This window comes from Musa acuminata, chromosome BXJ1-3, assembly GCF_036884655.1.
Source record: "Musa acuminata AAA Group cultivar baxijiao chromosome BXJ1-3, Cavendish_Baxijiao_AAA, whole genome shotgun sequence".
NCBI lineage: Eukaryota > Viridiplantae > Streptophyta > Magnoliopsida > Zingiberales > Musaceae > Musa > Musa acuminata.
Window position 1 is genome coordinate 44,671,596 of NC_088329.1, and position 23,002 is coordinate 44,694,597.

Below are 23,002 nucleotides of genomic sequence, written 5' to 3' on the forward strand. Positions count from 1 at the left end.
TATATACACATGGACGTCGAAACCAGGTGGGGTCGGTGAAGACGAGTCGTTGGAGCCTTGGAGGGGCCCCATTGCCAGACTGGACCGCGGGCCCACGTATCGCTCCCTCCTCGCTGGCCCCGTTTACCGTCTCAGCAATTGGAGCAGGCGAGTGGGCCTCCGCGACTCGTGTGACGATCGTTTGTATTCGTGCGTAGGTGTTGCGAAATCGCTCACATATTTTTTCTTATAAAAATAAAAATAAAAATAAAAATAATTATATTGGATGAAATTTCGAATCGAACCCTCGAATAATTAATCTGATAGACGACTAACGTCCTTTGTCGTAATCTCGCCCATGCTCGCTCGAACGTGGAATGCGGTGGCACGTGATTGTCGCATTGTCGTTGCTCTTATCCGGAAACCTCGAATCATGGGCGACATTGCGACGTATCCAACCGCTCACAGAAGAAAGAGAGCCCCCAAAACAAAAATGATATATGTGTGACATACTATTCCAGCTAATCTTGGTCGTACCTAATCTTCTATCCATCACAGGACAAGCATGTGATCGACCATTGCAACAACTCCACAACTATGAAGGTTTAATGCTACGTTTATTACTAATCCCATAACATGCTCTACGAGAAACATACACCTAAATAATCCAAACCATCAATCTCATGCCCACTGTTGGAGGATAATTCTGTACAGTAATGAAAACAACTTCACCGATGACGAGTTTGTGGCCATCGTCCGACCTGTGAGGCAAACATGTGATGGTCGTGTCTAGCAAAAGAGTAGATGAGATATCCAGTTTAAGAAGTGAAATAGGGTTGAGAAATCATACTGATCGCCGAACTCGGGAGCTATATAACTAGACTCTCTTAGATGGAAATCAACTCCAAGGCACCTGCAAAGGACTGAAACCCACAGAAGTTGGGAGTTAACTGAGAACATGGAATTAGCAAAATACAACAAGACTTCACTCTTCAATAGCTCTACACACCATGAAAGGATCCATGAACAGTTCTCTTTCATCTGTTCCTTTTCATTCTCTTTGTTATTTGCTCTATAACAGAAAAAATTATTCGCCACAACTGCCACAAACACATCATCATGTCAGTATTGCACAAATCGTCGGTACAATCAACGGTAAAAAGATTATGTTTTCATAGATAAGCTAGAGGCATCAAGTATTCATCCAGGACAACGGGTTATCAAAAGTACAACTGATGCCTAGTAACTGCCATGTCCAAGCTGAATGGCGAAGAAAGAGGATTCCGACGAAGCAACTTACCGGAGAGAAGCATTAAGTAACAGGAACAACATAAGCTAACACACTATACCCCAAGGCCAATTAATGAGAAAGCATAAAGAAGATAGGCTCCGACAGCAGATGAACTTTTAGTCGCTTCTATTCCCATCTTCTCCGCCTTCTTTGACATCAATGTTAAAATTATATTCCTGGTCACAGCCCAAATATGAATCGCACATGAAGTAAATGGTAAATGCCTTCTTCCCAACCTCTGAAGGAGCTGTAAAGACAAGCTTGACTTTTGCTTTCCTTTGCAATGCTACTCTTTTGATGGCAAGTAACTGATTATTGCTGGTATCACCAACCACAAGCCACCACCCTTCTTCTTTGGCCTTTGGATATCTGGGTGCATCCACTGGTCCAACCTCAGCACGCCCCTCGAGATCACGCTCCAGCGTAACCTGCAATGTCACATTTTCCCCGGGCCTAACATCATCATCGTCCAGCACCTCGTAGGTCATATCAATGTTAGGAAAGCGGTTGCAAAATCGAGCAATATCAAGCAACTGGGAATCTGACATTTGCAGCAGATCCCGCCTTTCATCATCTTCCATCTCCACAAGATCAAAAACAGTCTCAATACTCCTCCCTGGATTTTCTTGGCATCTCTTGGCTAACTCCTTTGTGAAATGTGGAATTTGCAAAAGCATGGAATCACGCTCCCACATGCCCTGTGTTACCATTTGACTCAGCTCCATTGTAGAAAGGGCAAGGCTAAGCCATCCGTTGCTTGAGATAACATCAACCATTGCTTGAAGCAGCCTATGAGCAGAAAGGAGAACCTCTCGCTGATCTGCCGCAAGGTTCCCAACCACTGTGTGTCTGGAGAAGTGAGCTTGTAACAGCACATTTGCTTTAACATGAGGGTCAGTGCATTTTGGATTCTCAAAGGAGAACCTCTGGTGATTAATCAACTTCCTGATCAATTCTTCCTCGCCAGGTCGGATGGGAAGCTGTGAATACTCTGATGCTGATGCCAAAATATCCAGTAGACCTTTCATCTTAGTTTTGGATGTTAAAGAAGAACTGAATCGCTCGATAGTGGTGTAACTAATGTAATAATATGAAGCAATCAAGCCAAGGTTCAGAGGTTTCAGGTACATATCCTCCTCAATAGCCACACATTTGCTCGATTCCAAGTCACTCAAAACATTCTCCACTAGTTCAGAAAGGTGATCAGAAAGATGCCTGTGACTCACACCCTGCAGATTATAGTAGTTTGGATTCTTCGTAAGCCTCCGATACATGAAAGTCCAAGTAAGATAATCCACAGCATCTTGCTTATTCTCTGTAACTCCAACAACAACTTCCGCATTCATATGATCATGCAAGAAATTATGCAAATGGCTCTCGACTGGGAAAGCCTCATAGAGGAACTTCTTATAATACTCCTTACGAGGAGCATGGCATAGTATGACGCATATACCAGAGTTATCTTTGAGAGGTCTACTGGCATGGCCCATCATCTGCAGCAGATCAGTGATTGGATAATCAGTGTGAGCATTCTCTCTGCCATCATAATATTGTGTTCCCATAACGACAACCAAGTGGGAAGGCAATGACCGACCCCAGCACATCAAACTGGTTGCAACACAAACTTGAATCCTTCCACCAAGAAACAATTGTATTACAACCTCTTGATCAAACTCATTGAGACCTTCATGCAAGTAGCCGACACCAAGAGCAAGTGTCCCTTTCAGGGTATCATCCTTGATCCCGGATATAAAAGTGTTCATTTCTTCCCCCGAACCAAGAAGAAAAGAAGGCCTCTCTCCACGGTCAGCATGTGAATAAGTACACAGATCCAGTGCAGTCAGCCGTGCATGCTTTCTTGTGGGTACAAAGACCAGGGCTGGTTTCCCATTCTTTGAATGCTGAACAATAGCAGTATATGTAGGTTTTGTCATTGCTTGCATTCTTGCCTCAAAATTTGATATATCCACACCTTGAATATGTATCTCCAAAGGCACTGGACGAACACCAGGTGGAAAATTGAACAAACCATGAGATGTAGCACCTATCCATTCACCAAGATCCTTAGCGTTTGCAAGAGATGCTGAAAGTGCTACGATACGGATGTTGCTACCAATGTGACTTGCAATACGTCTCATCCTAGAGACGATTATTTCCAAGATAGGACCCATTTCTCCACCTATTAAATGAAGCTCATCTACAATGAAGAGGCTGACCTGCTGGACTTGCTTACGTTGTTTCCACCTACGAGAGAGTGCATCCCATTTTTCTGGAGTACTGATTATGATCTGTCCTCTCTCAAGCAGCTTCAAGTCGGTAGCAGTTTCTCCAGTCAACTCCACAACACGAATTCCCAGACGTTTCCCAAACTTCTCTTCCCAATCACGGTACCTTTCTTTTGCAACAGCTTCAATAGGAGCAATGTACACAGCCCTCATGATGCTATCAGGACCTTTTTGATGATTCCGAAGCAATGCAAACTCAGCACATATAGTCTTCCCACTGCCCGTAGGGGCAGCAACCAAGACATTGTCATCTGTGTTGTACAAAACCGTGAACACTTGTGTCTGGATAGGATTAAAATGTTTGAATGCATCATAAAGAGCTTCATATGCAGGATTTCTTAAAGCAGTAACTGGCAGAGGTTGTAAATCCAGCAATTCAGTTGCAGGGGGGTACTTTTCTGGTAGAATCAGATGCCTAAAACAGACAGGTAAAACAGTTTGAGAACCAAGCCACTTGTCTGATACTACACGAATGAAATATTGAGGTGGCAGCGGCTCGTAAATGGGAACAGTGAAGTTCAGAGTGTGATCTTCATCAATGTACTGTTTCTTAAGCATGAAATACTCATGATGAAGAATATATTCACCATCATTGTCCTCGACAATAACCCAAAATGGTTCCACATATCCATGCACAGCATCATCCCACTGAAAATCAGGTGTTATAGTCAATTCAAAACCCAAGACAGTGCGGGTGATGGGTTGGACATGTGCTAAAAGGTTCAGTTTTGGCAACTGGTGTATGCATTTATGAAGCTGCCTACCCATCTTGGGGTAACGAATCAACTCTCCAATCTCCTGGGATGACAGGTCATAATATCTTTCCCAAGACAGATCCTTCTTTTCCAATTTCATCAAAATTTCATTTGGTATACCTGTGAACTGGCGCAGCGGAGTCTGAACGCTCCACATGCGCTTGTCAACCATCTTGCAAAGATTTAATGCCTTCTCAGCCAATTGAGCCCATCCCCTTTTTAAGACGATCTCGAACAGAGATCTTATAAGACGGCCTGCACTCTGTCAAAATAATAAAAGATGAAGCAATTTTAGAAAAGAGTTCTAATACATGCTAAAAGCTCACAAAATAGAATACAACAAACAAAGGAAACAAATATGCACCTGCTTAATGAAAACCATATCAGATGTCAGGGAAAGCCCCTCAAGTTTCAGCTGTGATATGTATGCTTGCAGCAGAACATTGATTTTAGCACTAGGCTCCTCCAAGCTTTCTTTGACAGGAATAGGCACACGATCCAAAAGCTTTGCCAACTCCATCTTCTCATCCTGCCGCACAGTCACATATTTAAACTCTTCACTAAGGGAGAACAATCGGAAAAGCTCTATGTCACCCATAGTTGGCTTTAGGTACTCATTGTACGTAGATATTGTCCCATGAGTGATATAATAATAACTTGCAATTCTGCCCAGATCTGTAGCCTGAAAGTACCCGCTCTTCCTGTCGTACTTGACTAAATTGTTTTTATCTAAAATATTTGCAGCAGTATGAATCTGCAGTGGATAAAACAAACATAAAAAATGAGAACATGCAACAGAATACCAAAGAAAACTGTACTGAAAGCGATCTACAATGAAATCAAATGTTAGTCATGCAAAAACCAAATTTTACACCAGGAAAACATGCGAAGATCCGAATGCCTTCAAACAACAAACTAAATGGCAACATATCTTCACCACTTTGGAACCACGAGTGGAACGGACGGAGAAGATATAAAGGCTAAATAACATTTGCCGGGCCTAGGAGTCAGAGTTGACTGATAATCCTTAACCATCAGAAGTGTGATGAGCAATAATAAGTTCATTCCTATTCTGATCAACAAAAACAAAAATTTAAAGGTATGGCCAAGCATAGGTCAAAGCAAACATTCAAAAAAAGCAGAGAAAAGCGTGGTGAAAAACCAAAGTCATGTGGTTAGAACTTCCTTCTATTGGAAAGCAAATTGTAGATTGTACTGATTAACCAATATGCCACATGACCTCTATGCTCTATTAATCCAGCATTTTTCTATTTTACTAATCCAGCATTTTTCTATTTTACTACAATGAATAAAGTATGGAATTCTTTACAACATTCAAGTGTTTAACTAGTTATATAGCCAGAACATATAAAGACCAGTCTCATCATAGTTAATTGAAACAAACGAACATCAAGCTTCTAACAAAACACTCAGATATCCCTAAAATCTAGCACTGCATTTTGCATATGTCTACCCCAAATCCCTTTGGTATCATGTAGAGATTGAAGGAAAAGAAAACAGCAACAGTAAGCAAGAAGTCAAAACAGAGGCTGTATCATCATCATCTAAACAATGTGAAAATTTGACAAGGTAAGTACCATACGTCCTAAAATGCATTAATCATTTGCACTTACCAGATCAGCTCGCCTTTCCTCCAACAGTTTGTCCCTCTCCAGGATGTCTGCAGACAATCCATATAAAGTTGGGTTTCTAACCATGCGTACGTAAAGGTAAGTGTACCCAATCCAGTTACATGCTTCTCTGGCATTCTGAACTGTCCCCAAAACAATCTCTGCATTTAATTGGTCAGCCAATTTAGACACAAACTGACTCTCAATTGGCAGCTGCTGGTTCATAAGGGATAGATAGTACTGCAGCTCACTGTGACCTGTTAGAATTATGCCTTCTCCATAAGAGTCATACTGAGGCCTTCCTGCACGGCCAAGCATCTGCATGACATCAAGAGGACTAAGTTCAGTCCAAGCTCCTTTCTCTGGATTGTATATCTGGGTGCCTTTTATAATGACCGTGTGTGCTGGCAGATTAACACCCCAAGCAAGGGTGGCTGTCGATACCAACACCTGTACATGTCCATCAGAAAAAAGCTCCTCAACAAGATCACGATCCACCCTTGCCATTCCTGCATGATGGATAGCAAACCCATATGGCAAGAGATCTTTAAGATCATTGCTTTTAACAAATTCAGTTTGACTTTGAAGAATTTCACGGCTTGCACTGTCATCCTTTAAAAACCGACTCAACGTGTCATTGGCAAGAGCAGTGTCTCGGATTGCACGAGCAGTTTTAGCTGTTTCTTTCCTTGAATGAACAAAGATAAGCACTTGATGCTTTCCAGCAGCAGCCATAACCTTTTCGTAACAAATTTCATTCATCAACTGAAATCGCTGCAATGGTTTTTTTATTGTGATACCAATATACTGTTGTGCAAGAGGGCAGGGTCTGTAACTATTGTCAAAATGGAGAATTCCACTCTGCTTGGTGACACGTAAGAACAATGCTACATCTTCATAATTCGGGAGAGTGGCTGATAGACCAACCAGTCTAATCAACTCCTTGGTCGCTTCAGTCTGCCTAAGTGTCCTAGCGACAATACTTTCAAGGACAGGTCCACGGTTATCATGAAGAAGATGAATCTCATCAATTATAAGGAGCTTCACGAGCTGTGTATAGGTCCTATCTCCAGACTTTCTTGTGACAATATCCCATTTCTCTGGAGTGGTGACAATGATCTGAGTCTCTTCAATCTGCTGGCGAGTGAGGTTTTGGTCTCCACTGAGTTCCCTCACAACAATATTATAAGATTTTAGCCGATGGGACAGATTCCCAACCACTTCAGCAACCAGAGCTTTCATTGGAGCCACATAAACAATCTTGTACTTACTGTTGTCTAAAACTCCATCCCTCCTATGCAAGCCAATCTGATGTAAGATGGCCAGCATGGCAACATTGGTTTTCCCAGCACCAGTTGGCGCACACAACAGTATATTCTCAGGTGAGGTAAAAGCAGTTTTGTAGACCATACTTTGTACTCTGTTCAGCTGCTTCATCCCTTCAAAAGCTGGCTGTGCCCAATCAGGCAAGTCAGATATTTTCACAAGCTTCTCTTCTGGTGAGAATGTTTTTGGTTTTAGTGCTGGCACATGAACTTCCTCATAGCCCTTGTGCGGAGTTCTATATGATCCTGGAGGAAGCTCACACTTCTTATTAGCCATCAAAAGACCACCCTGATGAAATGCAATGCTATCAAGATCAAGCAGCTGACATTGCCCCTTCAACCACCCACTATCCGTGTCTCTATCAACAACCCTCCTATCCCTGTCACTATCCCCACCACCATGTTCATCCTTCAATCGCCTAGCCTCCTCTCTTATGCTCTTCTCTAAATTCTTCTGTCGCTCCTTTGCAGATGCTCTAGTGGCATGCAGCTGCTCCAAAATCGTGGTGAGAGTTGGACCCATATTTGACATCTCTTCTTCGATCTTCTTTCGCTGGTCTTGATCCTCTGCCCTGGCCAATCGAGTACACCAAACTATCTTGAGCCGGTTCCGCAGAAGCAATTTGATGAGCTCAAACTTGTCATAGTCCAACAGCATTACGAGCCTATTCTCAACATCCCTATCATCCCCTTCGGCAAGTATTTTTAGCACCTCTTCTGCAAGTTTCTGGCTTTGTTGTGGATCAATCTCCTCATAAGCCTGAGATATCTTCCTTTGAAGCCAGTAAGCATCAATGTCTTGGACGTTAATGGTTTGACCCTCATTAGCTTCTTCCATGTCCTCATCATCAATTCCACCCATCTGCATAGCACCAGCAGCATTTGATTCCTGGCCATCGTCATCATCCTCCGATTCCTCTTGTACCTGCCCATATATTGAACAAGGATAATATGAATTGCAAAAAACACAATCTCCACTGACAAGTTAATAATAAAACCAGGTGGAGTCTTATGTACCTGATCGTAATCGCTCTCTTCCTCCTCCTCATCCTCCTCAAACTCGACTGCAACACCAATGTCGTCTAACGCCTCGCCATTACCATTTGCAGCAGCAGAATCTGCAGCAACACCCGCATCCTGATAGTCTGTGATCAGCCGTCCAATTGATACAAGCTGATCGAATACTTGATTGGAAATGGGATTCAAGAGCTTCTCAATCTCCTTCTTTTTGTCAGGGTTCTTTATTTTCTCATTCTTCAATACCACCAGGACTTCATCTGCTGCCCCACTAAGAATATCCTGTGGCTGCCCACCAAACTGTTGCTGGATCACACTTAGCAGTGCTTCATAAGCTGCACGAGTCTCCTTAGTCTTAGGTTGGTACACGGCATCATCCGTGAGGGAGAGCACACTCTCCTCCTGAATGCGGCGCCGCTTGCTGTCTTTCTTCTGTTCGGGTTCGAGTGCTGGCTCCCGCTCCTTCTTCTTTTTCGACTTCTTGATCTTTTCCTCGAGCTCGAGCGGCTTGCCACGGAAAGCCCGATCGCCAAAACTCTTGGGATCAATCTTCCCCCACAGAGACTCAGGTTCTCCGGTAGGTTCATGGGTGTCGCGGGGACGGGAGTCAGTGGTCAGAACAAGGCTGGAATTGGCACGGTACTCATACTGCTTGAACCGAGCATGGGCCTCGGCACCACCACCCAGGTGGGCCATGGCTAAAAGACCTCAAGAAGCTGCTTTTTTTTTTCAAACACCAAGATCAGATGCAAAATTCAGACAAACAAACAACAGGAACAGGAAATGGGTTCGATGAAACGATGTCAATAACTTAAAGATAAGAAAACCTAAAAATACAGCAAAAGCTGTCAACTTAATTACCTCTTCTGCTATTTCCCCTAATAAATGCGACAGAGAAAACCAAAGAACCAAATCAAAGATTCCCAATAGTTACAAAACTAATAAGCTGGAAAATCTACTGCACGAGACGCTGAAGCAAACGGGAAAACATAAGCTGTGTTATTCCCCCCCAAAAAACACCTTTTTTTTTCCGAAACGAAATACCTAGGTTACTTCCAAACAAGAAAGCAAAAACCGATGCTACAAGAAAACCTACAGATTAAGGTGCAGAAAATCACGGGGGAAAGGAAGTAACAGACGCTAGGGTTTAGGCAAAGCACACACGCGACGCTAGGGTTTTGAGAAATCGCCAAACAAACTGGAAGACGCGTAGCTCACCTTGCCGAACGCAGAGTGAAGAAATCGATGGCAGTCGCCAGAGAAGAAAACCGAGGGGAGGACGCCGATTCGAAACGGGTGGCGGCGCCGAAGGGACGCAGCAGCGCCGACGGGACGTAGACGAGGGAGAAAGGAGGAGAGGGGAGGCCGATAGGTTTTAGTCTCGGTTCCCGTCCATTTGCTATTGGTGACTGATAAGGAGGAGGAGCACCGCCTCCGAAGATGCCTCGGTCGGTCGGGTTCGGTCCGGACTCAAGTCGGTTTATGGATCCGAATCGGCGTATCGACTCTAAACGGAGCTCCGGATCCTTATCGGATCGGGTACGAATCACCTTCGTTTTTATTGAGCGTATGTTATTATTGAAGCATTATTATTGGTATAACCAACTTGGGAGCCGTGGCCTCGGGGCCGACGCGACTCGGTTCGGGTCTGGACGACGGGGATCTCCCGGGGGCGTGCCTTGAGCTCGTGGTGTCGGTCCAGTACGATGGTCCGATCGGGACGGGGTCGTCGTTTCCTCCATGCGGAAACTCGTCGTCCGCGCGTCCGGCGGGGACCCTCGGCTTCGCACCTGCACAAAGGTCGGGTCGGGGTGCTCGACCCGACCCCTCCGACGATCAAGTTAGAAGATGATGTGGATGGGGTTTTAGATAAAGAAGTATTCGTGTCTCCTCTCTCCCATCTTTTCTGTTTAGGATGCAATGGTATTTATAGGGGAATTTGGTGTTATAGTGTCTGACATGGGGGTTGACGTGGCGTGAAGAACCACACTTGAGTAGGCATTAATGCGTCTCGGCTGATGTTCCGGTTCGGTTGATCGAGTGCAGTCGCATCGATCGAGACGTGATGCATCGGCTGACGTCAGCCGAGTCTTATTACTATGCTCATCAATTACTATTGCAAACTCCATCATTGCACATTGAAATTAAAGATATACTTCATTTATACAAATCGATCCGAGTAACAAACTTCAAATAACAAATCTAAGGTTTCTTCCTTAGCTGCGAACGAAACCACGTCGAGTGCCAAACAATGTGGTTCTCATGTAATTGGCATCTCTCACATCATGCTCCCGACCATGCTGGATTCAAGATCATTGCATGCGCCCTATATGTCTGTGTTCGTGCCTCCCATCACCCCGAACTCCATGCTCAGCGTCTTGGTCTGAGAAGTGGAGAAATGTTGTCGATGACCTGCAACGGCGAGCGTCTACTCGAGTTGTGCTGCGACTTCAGATGGCACACCAGAACGTGCTTCTCCTTCTCGTTGTACGAGTCATGCGATCTCACCGCCCTTCGTGGATCTGCAGGCAGTAGTAGGTCCGACTGCAGAGGGGATGACGACGAGGGGGCATTGAGGAGCTTGGTCCGCCGTGGCTGCAGCTCTTTCGATAGTTTCTGTAGCTCGATCACCTTCCGCTCGGAAGATCTCGCCCTTTGCTTCCACTCGAGCTTCTGCAATCCATAGACCACATACCAGGCTTACCTTCGACACGAGTTCGCGTGGAAGGATCATCGAGATAGAACTTACTTGCGTATGCTGGGAGTGGAAGTTGATCTCGGAGGCGATGGCTCGTCGGTGCCAGTGGTCTCTGGAGGACCGGAGCTCCTCCATTTCCACCCTTACTTGCTCCAGCATCTGTTGCATCTCGCTCCACTGCTCCGTCTCGGCCCTCACCTGCTGCACTATTCGCCCGACCACCTCCTTGCAACTGCAGCAGCTCAGCAGCCCCATCTTTTCCTCCACCTGCAAGCCGTCAAACGAGATATCTGCAACTCAAACCAGTTGGACGCAAACAAGTCCGCAGAACTCCTACCAGAAGTTCTCGTATTGAATCGTGCATGTTGTGCTTCCACAGGAGAAGGTTGGCGCAGACTCAGAAAGCCATTAACGCCACCTTAAAGCCGAAACCACAGAACGTACCAAACAAGGGTTGGGACGACATCATTTAATCAGTTACGAATGGAGAATAGAAAGATGCTCAAAACGAACACTTCTGCTACAGGAGATCAGGATATCAAAAGGTGTGCCGAGTTAAATCGAGAACACTGCACCGGCGAGGGGGACCAACCGAGCTTGATGCTCTCACTCACAGGTACTCGGAGGCCATCAATGCATGAAAGATCAACCGAATCTTACACACTCTGGCTTTTTGATCTGTAGTATCATAAATCTTCTTATCTACTCTGTGGTTGCCAACAAAGAGTGGTTTGGATGAGCTACTTAAACCAGACATTGGCTATCTGTGTAGTGCATATGGCGTAAAGCTTTCTCCGAGGTTTGCATAAAATATGTATTCTCTAACTTGACGGCTCAGCAAAGTTTAGTGCTTCCTTCATTATTAATCATCCACTTGAGACGTGTTTTGGTCTTGAGTTTGATCTCGGTGGGACCGCAAGATCTATCTTAGTTGGCTACTTGCTTACTGTTTGACCCGCTGTACATAAGTCAACGACACCTGACAAGCCCAACCACTCCATATCCAACAGTAGGGGAATCGAACTCGTTTGAAAGCAGGAGTATTCGGTGCACGTACGACGTGGCACTTCTGTGGTGCCCCACATGCGAGTGCCACGTAATTGCGTGTCAGTGCAATGTTGTGTGAAGATGTCAGCAGTGCCATTTTTGAAAGGAGACGAGATGGTTTTGAATCACACTCACCAGCTTCTCCTGCTGCTGCTGCTGCTGGATTTGGAGGATGGGGCTGTGTGCCATGTCTGCTGCTTCAGTGATCCCAGTTGTTTGTTGGCTGCTGCAATTCCACTCGCTTTTGGTGGTGGTGGTGGTGGTGGTGATGGTACTGCTTTTGGCAGAGAGCAAGTAGCTGCACTCCTCCATCCTCTCCAACATCCCTTTGGACATGCCCTCCATCTTCTTCCTCAGCTTCTCCATCTTTAGTCGTTCCCGGTACCAAAACAACCAAACAAGCAACGCATCAGAGATTGCTCGAACGCGATAAATAATATCTCTGACTCATCTAGGTGAAGATTGCTACGTCGTCGGTAAACAGCCGACTCTGATTCGAATAAGCCGCGACGTCGTGATCCTCTGGTTGATGCCGCTCTGCTTCTGGACCTTTGTTTGCGAAGGCTTGCACAGAAATCTCTTGTATGTCCTTCACGCTGGTGTCCTCCTCCATCTTCTTCAGTTGCCGCCGGAGCATGAACGCTCGCCGGTCGAAGTCTCCTCCGCAACTACCTCGCAGCAGCTTTCTCGAGCTTCCCGTGCTCCTCTTCCGCCTGTTGCTATTCCCCAACTTGAGCTCCTCCAGCTTCTCTTCCAGTTCCTCGATCTCCTCGTCCAATGCTGTCCCTACGCTTCCGCACCCATCGATCTTCTTCCTCCCCTGATCAGTCATCACCCATCTCGAACATTAAGATCAAGAAGGACGGAACCAAGGCGACGGAATCGAAGGAAGGCAATCGGAACATACCGAGACTAGGGTTTCCATGGCGGATTTCAATGCGATCTCCATCTCGGTGCGGTTCCTCTCGAGCTTCCGAAGCGCCACCTCCCGCTCCATTCTCAAGAAGTTACACTCCGCTCGAAGTATCTCCGCCTGGAACCGCCACCTTTCCTCGCCACCCGAGTCCCCCCTGCTCTCGCCCGCGGCCGTCGCCTCGGCCTCCACCATCATCACCTGCGGCGGGGGCGGCGGCGGCCTTGCACTCCGCTCCCTGTCCGGGAGATCCCCGACGTTCCGGTCCAATCCCGGATTTCGCGGTGCTGCCGCACGAGACCTCCTGGGGAGCCGCGGCAGATTGAGTATCGTCGGCGCCGGCGGCGGTTGCCACCTCCCGTTCCTCGCCGCCATTCCTCCGCCTCCAAATCTGCGCGTGTCTGCGCTCGGTGTTGTTCCTATAAATAACCAAGTAGCCGAAGTGGTCTTCGGGAAAGTGGAGTCGCAGAGGGCGACCGGCCGCAGAAGACGCCACCGGGGGAGAGAAGAGAATCGCATGCCTCGTGTTCCGCGAAAAGCCGGAGGAGATCGATTTGAAATGGACCCTCTCTCTCCCACCGCCTTAAATGACACAAACACCCCTCCTCGATGACCCAACGATAGTAACAGCATGGCATCTCGGAGGACAAACAAGTCAAATCACATATGTCGCGAAGATTCCATGCAGGGGTCGAGGAAGAGCCGCGGCGCAGCTAGAGCCGACGAACCGGCTCGGCGCACGTGACGCGCGCTCGGCCATCGAGGGCGTTCCAGACGACCCATCTGTTCTTTAAGATTCGCGCTCGATCGATTAGATAATCCAGGCTTTTCACTCGATTATGTTCTTAATCCTCCTTATAATTACGAGCATTAACACATGGTTATCTCGAACCCAATGCGAACGCTAACTGGTCCAACCAATTAAATTAAGCCACCACGGGGTCGATTTGGCTCCACCAACGAGGCTAATACGAGCCCCAAAGAGCATCTACCATGGCCACTGTGCCTTCATTAGCTGCCAAGGTAACATCTTCTTAGGGTAATTAGCAACAAAACAGGGAGGTAATCCCATCACAATTAGCATCAACTCTCTTCCTAGGCCTAATGGCAACCAACTCCAACCCCAAAGAGCATCTACCATATATATATATATATATATATATATATATATATATATATATATATATATATATGTATGTATGTATAATTAAGGAGAGATGAGACAACAATTACTTAGTTCACAAGATAGTGTTGGTTCCATTGGTACAACTGTGCTTGGTGAATGAACATAAAAAAGCAATTGTGCACACAGTTTGATGTTATAAGTCAGCACAGGGAAATTTAAAATGTCATCATCTTCAAAATTTAAACTTGAAATTGTGATCATTCTTTGGATGTGAATTGAGGGGTGGAATTATGTTTGTTTGTAGATATCAATGATCACTATAGAAATATTTTCCACTTGTATAGGCTGCTAATCTGACAAGAAGAAAAAGGAAATAATTACCCTACAAGAACATGAGTTCAAAGGGTGTCATATGAGCTTGTCATGCAAGATTTTGAGTACATGCACAAGAAGACAAGTTGAACCAACAAAGGGCAATAAGATAGATGAAGGCACATACCTACCATTTATTCCCCCTCTATCATCCGCTGTGCAGAGCAAGAGAAGAAAGCCAATAGTTGATCTGTGCTATGTGAGTACAAAATGGTGGATAGAACAAGGTGTTGCTCCAGATAGAAATGGCAGCAAGATTTGGAGTCTTGTAGATTGTCTTCATTTGCGGCCTCCTGCCTGCTTGGTCACTGCACACACTGATCATGCCCGCAGATAGTAACAAGGGCAGCACACTGTTGGAGTTAGCTGAATCCAACGCACAGTCCACAGCTTTCAAACACATCAGCAGCTTTCTTGTGGGTGTTTAGGGCAAGGATGCAGGAGAAGGCAGTTCTGAGATGATGGAGACATGACTGGTTCAACTTACTTTGAGGTGGTGGAGGCAGGTGGAGTGTCTGCAAGGAAAGCAAGTGCTTGGCTTTGGTTCGCTGCAATGGTGGTGGAGGCAGGTGAAGTAAGTCACTCAAGGAGAGCAAGTCCTTGGCTTTGGTTCGCAGCAATCAAGATCTTCTTTTGTGATAAGTTATCATTATGATTGATAAGTTAACTTGTTAAGTTAAAAATTTATTATCTTGTTGGAGCCAAATGTTAGACAATAGATATTTTATGGTTGGTGAGTCAGCATGACTAGGTCCAAGGGCCGATGTCGGGAGCTTTCTGCAGGGTGATTCGGATGATGAGGTACCCGAGCTCTCGGGAAGGAGTGCTGGTTGGCATTGGTCGGGATCGGGATTGATTGGCGACTCCTTGGTGTCGGTCGGATCGTGCTTCCGTGCCGAGTCCCTCACCGTCAATGAGTGATCATCCTCTTGCAAAAATGGCCTCCGTCGGGTGGTACCCGGTCGTGACCCCTCTGACAAGCAAGTTAGTAACGAGAGAGATTGCTTTTTTCCTTATTTTTTTCTTACCTCCTCCTGGCCGGAGGCTGGCGAGGGGTTTTATACTGTGGCGAGAGGGCTGAGGGTGCCTCGATTTGGCATCGTCGTTGGCCCCCGAGGGATGGGACGACCCTTCTAACTAGCCACCGTGCTGGGGCGTGCAGTGCGGCATCAGACGACATCGCCCCGAGCTCCTAGAACGGGATGTGTGGCATATCTTCTTGGTACGAGCTCCCGGGATAAGACATGTGGCGTAGGGCTTTGACTTAGCGTCAGTGTCGATTGTGATGTTTTCAGACTGTCAAAATATATCGTATCACAAATCAAGATTTTTTTTTTTGTGACTATCATAGTTTAATCTCAAGCAAAGGCTTGTCTGTGGAACTCTAAAAGATTAAGTTAAAATATTCTTAATAAATATTCCTCTATTAGTCTCGTATAATATTAAGATGTTGACCATACAACACTAAGGTGTTAGTTTGTATAATACCGAGATATTGATCACACTTATTCATAATAAATAAGTCAACATGAATCAAGATTATGCATGACATATATTTTGATTAAAAAATAAATAAATTGAGATTCATTGTGACCAAAACAGGAAATTGACATTAGTAATGGACCAAATAAAAATATTTCTCATAAAAGTTAGCCAAAATTGCTGCAATTATATTTGTGAAGGACTTCAAAATAAATAGTAAAAAAATGAAAATTATAATTCTAGACCAGAAATATTAAGAAGCTTCCACGTGGCGATTAAGTGCTGCTGCTACTGCTCTCGCGTTATCCACCAATACCAGCCATTCCCGCGGCGATAAAAGGAATCCCAGGTGGCGGCACCTCATTGGATGGACCATTCCCTTAGATAAGATAGTACCGATTGCCACCTCCGTTGCGAACCCCAAATCCTGTCGCCTGCATGCACTTCTTATTAGTCGCGTTCCTCTGCCGGCGAGTTCTGTGGTGAGGAAGAAGACCGCAGGAAAGCGGACGTCAGTGTGTGGGAAAGAGCTATGGGATCACTTGCCATGATGATGGCTTCCTCCCTCGTCGGCGTCGGCGCCGCCGACCGGCCCTCGACCAGCTGCCACCGCAGGAGCCTTGTTGTGGCCAAGGCGGCCACCCAAGCTCAAGCTGCCGGCACGCCCGACCATGAGAACGTCGGCGGCCGCAGAGCCGTGGTGTTCGCGGCTGCTGCGGTCGCCCTGTGCGCCGTTGACCGGGGGATGGCCTCCGCCGACGAGGAGCCCAAGCGAGGGACGGCGGAGGCGAAGCGGAAGTACGCCCCGATATGCGTGACGATGCCGACGGCAAAGATCTGCCACAAGTGAGCTCTGTACCAATTGGGTTAAGCCTGTGCTATGTGATGCACTAAAACTCGGTCTACATTGCTACATCTGTAATTGCTACTGACTGGGAAAAGCCTTTGAGAACATCAATACAATCCATGCAATATAGCTTGAGAACATCAACTAAGCAGAAGATTCATGTTCTCATATTTTATACACACAGAAAACACCAATACATCCACTATTATTTCGTCTTCCACTGTCGACAAGAGACCAAGAACCCTAACAAATGAGACAGAGTAACTGTTACACCACATCAAACCTGCACAGATAAGTCCAGTCTTTCTTTTCCCAACAAAGAAAAAGTACCAAAGAAAACAGATGTTAAAGCCAAGAATGAATTGCCTGCAAGCATCAGACTTATCAATGACAACCTTCCCGAGCGGTGCCGATGCCTCCAGCTTGCGCTCCTGCTAATTTTCCAGATCAATCAGGCGAGCCAAAGTTAACTTGTTGTCTGGACCATACTCACGAGAACATAAAAGAGTATAAATCACAGGGCAATGCTGCAAGCATCGGTCATCACTCAAAACAGGATTGTCACTGTATAGCGACGGCCCTACTAGACGGCCGATTCACCAGGATGCCACCGCTCCGTGGTCCTGAGCAGTCATCATCTTCTGCTTTGTCACCCGACTTTAGATGAAGGAATGATATCTCAGATTCAGACTGATCTTGGTAGCCGTCTTTCCTACTAAACGATGTTTGAGATTTAGACATTCGTTCCTGCATGGTGCTGGCAGGATTTGTATCACCCGAGCAATCAGAGGGTATTGCTTCCGAACTAGAGGAGATAGTTGATTGCGTTGAAAGAAATGCACCAGAATTTAGACCCTTCTTTGTGTCAGTTTTAGCAGCGTCTTCGTCTGTCTTCTTGGTATTAAGAAAACGACCTCCACAACCCCTAGCCCTCCTCATCGCATGTAGGTGACGGGATTCATGGAGATATGGCTGCAGATAAGAAGACAGCAACTTACCCCATCAGTAAAAGGTTATTGGGAGTTATATGGCACAAATTATGCAAAACTAGATTATTTGTAAACTAGAACTTCCACTGGCACTGGATGCATACAGCGAAAACAATTCCTCAAAGTACCAGAAACATGGACAAGGCATTCATCTGTACCATGGATCATAATTTTGAACCACAGAATGCTTTTAAAATCTGAGAGGATGACAAATATGCAGTTGCTAAATATGCAATTGATTTATCTAAAAACATCAAAGGTATTAATTGCTAATATCTGGTAACTTTGCAGAGATTGGACTTCTCATAATTAACTTTTCTGGTGGATGCCATGTTCACTTGTTTAAGAAGATTAAAGAAAAGAAAAAAAAAGTGATAATATGGTTGAGATATAGGTAGTGGTCGGGCCAGCCAAGAGGTTTCAGAAATGTTCAATGAACACTACCATGGGCCATACAGGGCCGAAAAGAGAGGATCACAGAACTGGTTCCGTCTGATATATATATATATTTTTTTTTCAAACAGAACTGCTGGAAAGTTGAAACCAACAATAACTGTTTTAAAAAATGAATAGTTCGACATAAACAACTCTAATATCTATTTATTGTTTTTCTGTACTGTTAACACATTACTTCAATGTTTTAGAAGACCCAAAACTCCTTCAGACAATCATTAACAACCAGAATCAGAACCCAAGCCATGGTTTATAAAACAACCCAGGCAGCAAAAGTTTAAATGCAACTTATAACACAACAGAGAAGATAGCTGTGTAATGATTGTGCTCAATGTATGTATTTCATTACCATTAACAAGAAATCAAGATAATAAAATAAATTAATTCATTATTACAATATGTCCATTACCAATGCCCGCAAGAATATGTCCATCGATACTAGCTAGCCCTTGTCCTAAAATAAATAAATCTTCTATTTTCACTTTAAAACATACATCATGTTTGGCAACATAAACATATTAAAATTTGACTCCTGCTGTGAAATCTTAAATTCCCTATTGCAGCTACAATAGCTAGATTATTCTTCGAACATAACCCACTCAACCTTAAGTACTAACTTAAGCCAAAGAAAAAGAGGGGCTCATTCACCCAACACAGAAGAGTGTGATACAATCAAACAATGCACAGAGTACTAAGCATGAGAGCAATTAAGGTATTCTTGTCTAACTGCCCCCAGAGTTCAAGTATCACACATTCAAATAGTAGAAATATGTCACAGTAGGAGACCTTAGCACGAGAGCACCTACCTACATCCTATCTCATTCTCGATCATCACAAGCCTTCTTCTATCCATTTAATCAGACTTATGGTAGGCACACCTAACCTTTGCAACAGTTATGGTGCAGAAACAAAGTTCGAGACTGTGCTATAAGGGACAATGCACTATAACTAGACATGGAGAGAAACAATATGTGACAGATAACAAAACCTTACAAAATGAAATCATCTTACCAACAAGAAAAATAGAGGTAAATACTAGATTGCTTGATTATCATGCATCAGATTTCGATTAAATTCATTATTCAAGAATCTGTATTTACCTTCCTAACTTTCAGAGCTTTTCTCTCGAGTTCAGCTTTTGCACGCAATTGTCTTCGCCTGATAATTCCATGGTATTGCTTGGGATTAACATAAACTGGCTCCTCTGTCATTTCAAGAGGCAAAAGCATGCGAGATTGAGGCATCCCGATAATCTGAGGATGCACCTGTGGAGTATACCATAGAGCCAACAAAGGATAAGCTACGAAATACTGACATCTAGAATGGTGGAAAAATTTACCAAATTTGAGGTTGCCTGTATTCAGTAGTCTCTAAACATGGAGGAGAGAAATGAATACTCTAACAACAATAAATATAAGCATAAAAATTACCTACAAAATCCATAAACCTGCCTTCTCTTTTTGATGTTATGATAGAAGCACATATTGTGAATCAGCAAAAGAAAAGTGAATTACAAACAAGATGGAAAAGTCCAACAATGTTGTGAAGTTGATAAGATGAATAATAAAGCTGCACAACAATTTTTGGCTCATTCAAATTAGGATTCATGATTTTTAGTAAGAATAATCATCAGAAACAAACTTAATTCATGTTTTTTTAAGAAAAAAAAGGATGGAATCTAGATCAGCCTCATTCATGTGGGTTTCTAATAGATAGCACCAAATTCTTCTTTTTTTTTTTTTTACTAACCCAAAATGATATCAGAACTCAAAAGAAGTTCTGAATTGAATCCAATTGAATCTTATTCAACCACCCAAATTGACCAAGGCACAAAATCATTTCCACAGCTGATAACAACTATTTCTAAGATAATAGACATGACTGAATCCAGGATAGCTCCAATACCAACATGTGATAACTGGAAATCAGCATCATCACTCAAATATCTGACATACTTACCATTGCTTGAGTTCCATAAGGAGCTACTACACCAGCAAAATAAGGATCCGTAAATGGATACATAGCACAAGCCTGTAAAAGTACAATAAATGATCTAAATATCAGCATGTTATATATATATACACATATAGGAGCTATACAAGGTCATCAACTATAACTAACTCATTAATGAACTGTGAAAAGAATGGTCTTTTGGTTGGATTAAAGTAGATATTAAAATTAAAAAAAAGAAAAAAAAAAGTAGAATAGAACAAGTGAAAGAGATCATACAATTGATTGACCAAGTTCCAGCTGGGTATGTGGTGCAAGATACTCATGCATCATAGAAGTAGCTGCAGATGTAGGCTGAAGATTCCCATCTGAAACAAGATCTTAATTCTGAGCAATAAGACATCCTGCTTAAGTTCTAGTATCAAGTACAACATTATATAATCTCCATACTAGATGACTCAGATTAGTAGGGATTTCAGAAAGCAACAAATATAGCATTCATTACGGCACAAGTTTAAACATGATGCAACTTAAACTACATGTATCTACATGAAATTCTCAAGATTTGGAACACAATATGCAAACTAGACAGGCACATCCGCATCGAATGACAATAACATGCAACTTGATGTAGGATCCATTTGAACATATTATAGCCCAGATTAGAACAAAGAATTAGCACTTACACAAAAGACTGAGCTACTTTATTCCATAAACTTACCACCTAACACCACTGCAATTTTCCTTGCCTCTGTCACCATTCATGTCTCTTAAGGCAAATAAACTAAGAGAAGATCGCATAACAGGTTTCAATTGCTGCAAACTCACAAAATTCATCACAAACTCCTATGGCATAACAGCACCAATACGTTAAAGTATATGTTCGGAAATGATGTCACTGAGAATTGCATTACATATGTATGACGAATTGTTGGCATCAATTTAACCAAAAAGAGTTTATTTCAATACTGATCTGAAGAAACAAAAAGAAAGAACATACTTCATATGGAATTACCTTGTATCGACTAAATAGCAGAGAAAACATCTTATTTATAGAGTAAATCAATAAGCAAATAAAATCACCTGATTTCCTGTCTGCACTCTGCGTCTCTTTACTGACATCACCTGTGCCATGCATGCCACCGCCCAGTCGCGATTGGCCAACCTCAGTTCCAGCTGATGATTGCTTAGAGGTACTCAGTGCAGCAAACATGGTACCGGACCACCATGGCTGAGCACTGATCGTGTCCGGCAGAGCAGTTTGTAAGCCCGGATCTACTATATTTGTACCTTCAGGACGTGATTCCATTCTTCGAAGTCCGACCCTTCAAAGCACAACTACTCTTATAAATATAAATTAAAATAATTCTAATCAGCTAACCACAGCATAGCTTCATGAACAAGGAACAGGTCAAGAGCGAACGAAACAGCAAATAAAATGCTAAGATCACCAAAGAATAGGCTGTCTATATAATTCAAATAGTACAAGCCATAACCAAGAAATTCCTTGCTTTATGGCACAAAAATTACTAGACGACTGCCAGATGACTCCAAGTATCGGACTGAAACAGAAGGATACTACCTCAAGCCCGATCAACAGTATTTATGACCAGCTAAAACCGTAATTTTTCAGCAGTTTGCAAAAAAGGACTATTTAATGCAATCACTACCAATCTCCATTAACAAAGCAAGATTTAGAAAAAGAAACAGAACAGCTCACGCCGAAAACACAAAGTAAAAGGCAGATTCCGAGAAAAATCCCAACTTTTCTGTCCAACTCAGCCATATTCCAACAGCAACTTCCTAAATCCGCTTAAAGATCCACAAGAAACAGATCTAATGGCATAAAGCTCCAGCGCTTATCAAAGCCCCAAATTTATACGAATCGAAAAACCGAGGAGACCCATCAAAGAACGTCAAAGCAAGCGAACACCATATCGAATTAAGGGAATTAAATCCAGTAATCCATCGTCAGATCACAAAGACTCCAAGAAAACAAGCCCATAGGAACACATATACTGAGTACACCTGTGGAGGCCGCGACCTACGACCGCTCCAATCGAATTGCGGCAGCTCCGAATAGATATCGAGAGGACCAATCAGATGAAACGAGACCCTAAAGCCCCAACCTTCCTTTTGCCTTCCGCCAACGAAGCAAAAGAACCCTAACAAGCGACCCCCTCCGTCTATCGATTTCTTCGTAGGTCCATTCGAGAGACGAATGAAAGCTATGAGAAGATGATTTTATCTTTCTTTTTCACCTCCATTTATTCCAGAATTTTCCGAGAAGGTAATCTTTTACCCTTCATATTTTCAATAATGACGTCCTCAGTCCCCGAAGCTTATCTTTACTTAGCCTTGTTGGCCACGCAGGACCGTCGGATTGTCATTGACTGTCAGGAGATCTAACGATTAAGCTTAAGTAGAAATAATGATGAAGGGCAAGTCAGTCATAACACGTTGCCTTTTATACCTGACGAAGTAAAAGGGTGTTTTCCTCGGAAGATACCGCTTGTGGCAAAAATATCACGAATTCGCCATGATACTCATCAATACTGTACTCGTTTGCTTACCTGAGCGTGATCGTGGAGCTGAATCGGGGCCCATGTGAAGACTACCTATAACGATGAGGGTAAACATCGAGACGGATCGAGCTGGTGTCTCTCGGATGGAGGCGGTGAAATGAATCTTACCAGCAACTAGTGGAAGTACCATAACGCCCTCCGAAATGTTTTCCGGATGCGAAGCGTAAGGGCTTTATGGTAATTTCAAGATGACCATTAAATTATCTGTGGGACAGTTACCGGCCAACCACTCCACTCCGCCCCTCACGCAATAGCCG

The 23,002-nt window shown here is 44.0% G+C and overlaps 4 protein-coding genes and 1 long non-coding RNA gene across 10 annotated transcripts; 1 reads left to right on the forward strand and 4 right to left on the reverse strand.

Moving 5' to 3' along the window:
• Nucleotides 1–577: 577 nt before the first annotated feature.
• On the reverse strand, nt 578–1,128 carry LOC108952376 (uncharacterized). Its single transcript, XR_010495223.1, has 3 exons — nt 989–1,128; nt 830–902; nt 578–740 (listed from the first exon to the last, which is right to left on the reverse strand). It is a non-coding gene; the product is annotated as an uncharacterized LOC108952376 (long non-coding RNA).
• Nucleotides 1,124–9,693, reverse strand: LOC135581266 (DExH-box ATP-dependent RNA helicase DExH12-like). 2 transcript variants are annotated; one of them, XM_065144194.1, is made up of 5 exons: nt 9,502–9,693; nt 8,284–8,999; nt 5,945–8,191; nt 4,675–5,064; nt 1,124–4,572 (listed from the first exon to the last, which is right to left on the reverse strand). In XM_065144194.1, exons 2-5 carry the CDS (start codon nt 8,977–8,979, stop codon nt 1,387–1,389), a joined length of 6,519 nt encoding a protein of 2,172 aa, XP_065000266.1. In that variant the 5' UTR covers nt 8,980–8,999; nt 9,502–9,693; the 3' UTR covers nt 1,124–1,386. The 2 variants fall into 2 exon arrangements, with proteins under 2 accessions (XP_065000266.1, XP_065000273.1); XM_065144201.1 differs by having other exon boundaries at nt 8,284–9,002; nt 9,502–9,642.
• Nucleotides 9,694–10,525: 832 nt separating this feature from the next.
• LOC135638232 (uncharacterized) lies at nt 10,526–13,403 on the reverse strand. The gene is made up of 5 exons (XM_065151267.1): nt 12,936–13,403; nt 12,540–12,848; nt 12,215–12,394; nt 11,033–11,248; nt 10,526–10,956 (listed from the first exon to the last, which is right to left on the reverse strand). The coding sequence occupies exons 1-5, from the start codon at nt 13,314–13,316 to the stop codon at nt 10,654–10,656; spliced, it is 1,389 nt and encodes a 462-aa protein (XP_065007339.1). The 5' UTR covers nt 13,317–13,403; the 3' UTR covers nt 10,526–10,653.
• A 2,942-nt stretch (nt 13,404–16,345) lies between these two features.
• Nucleotides 16,346–16,912, forward strand: LOC103979886 (photosystem II 5 kDa protein, chloroplastic). Its single transcript, XM_009396130.3, has one exon. It carries the CDS (start codon nt 16,454–16,456, stop codon nt 16,769–16,771), a length of 318 nt encoding a protein of 105 aa, XP_009394405.2. The 5' UTR covers nt 16,346–16,453; the 3' UTR covers nt 16,772–16,912.
• Nucleotide 16,913: 1 nt separating this feature from the next.
• On the reverse strand, nt 16,914–22,391 carry LOC135581268 (nuclear transcription factor Y subunit A-7-like). Of its 5 annotated transcripts, none has more exons than XM_065144248.1 (6): nt 22,189–22,391; nt 21,244–21,485; nt 20,440–20,528; nt 20,170–20,241; nt 19,311–19,475; nt 16,914–17,740 (listed from the first exon to the last, which is right to left on the reverse strand). In XM_065144248.1, exons 2-6 carry the CDS (start codon nt 21,467–21,469, stop codon nt 17,330–17,332), a joined length of 963 nt encoding a protein of 320 aa, XP_065000320.1. In that variant the 5' UTR covers nt 21,470–21,485; nt 22,189–22,391; the 3' UTR covers nt 16,914–17,329. The 5 variants fall into 5 exon arrangements, with proteins under 5 accessions (XP_065000320.1, XP_065000302.1, XP_065000308.1 ...); XM_065144230.1 differs by having other exon boundaries at nt 20,440–20,540; XM_065144236.1 differs by having other exon boundaries at nt 20,440–20,540; nt 21,244–21,503; nt 22,189–22,383.
• Nucleotides 22,392–23,002: the final 611 nt, after the last annotated feature.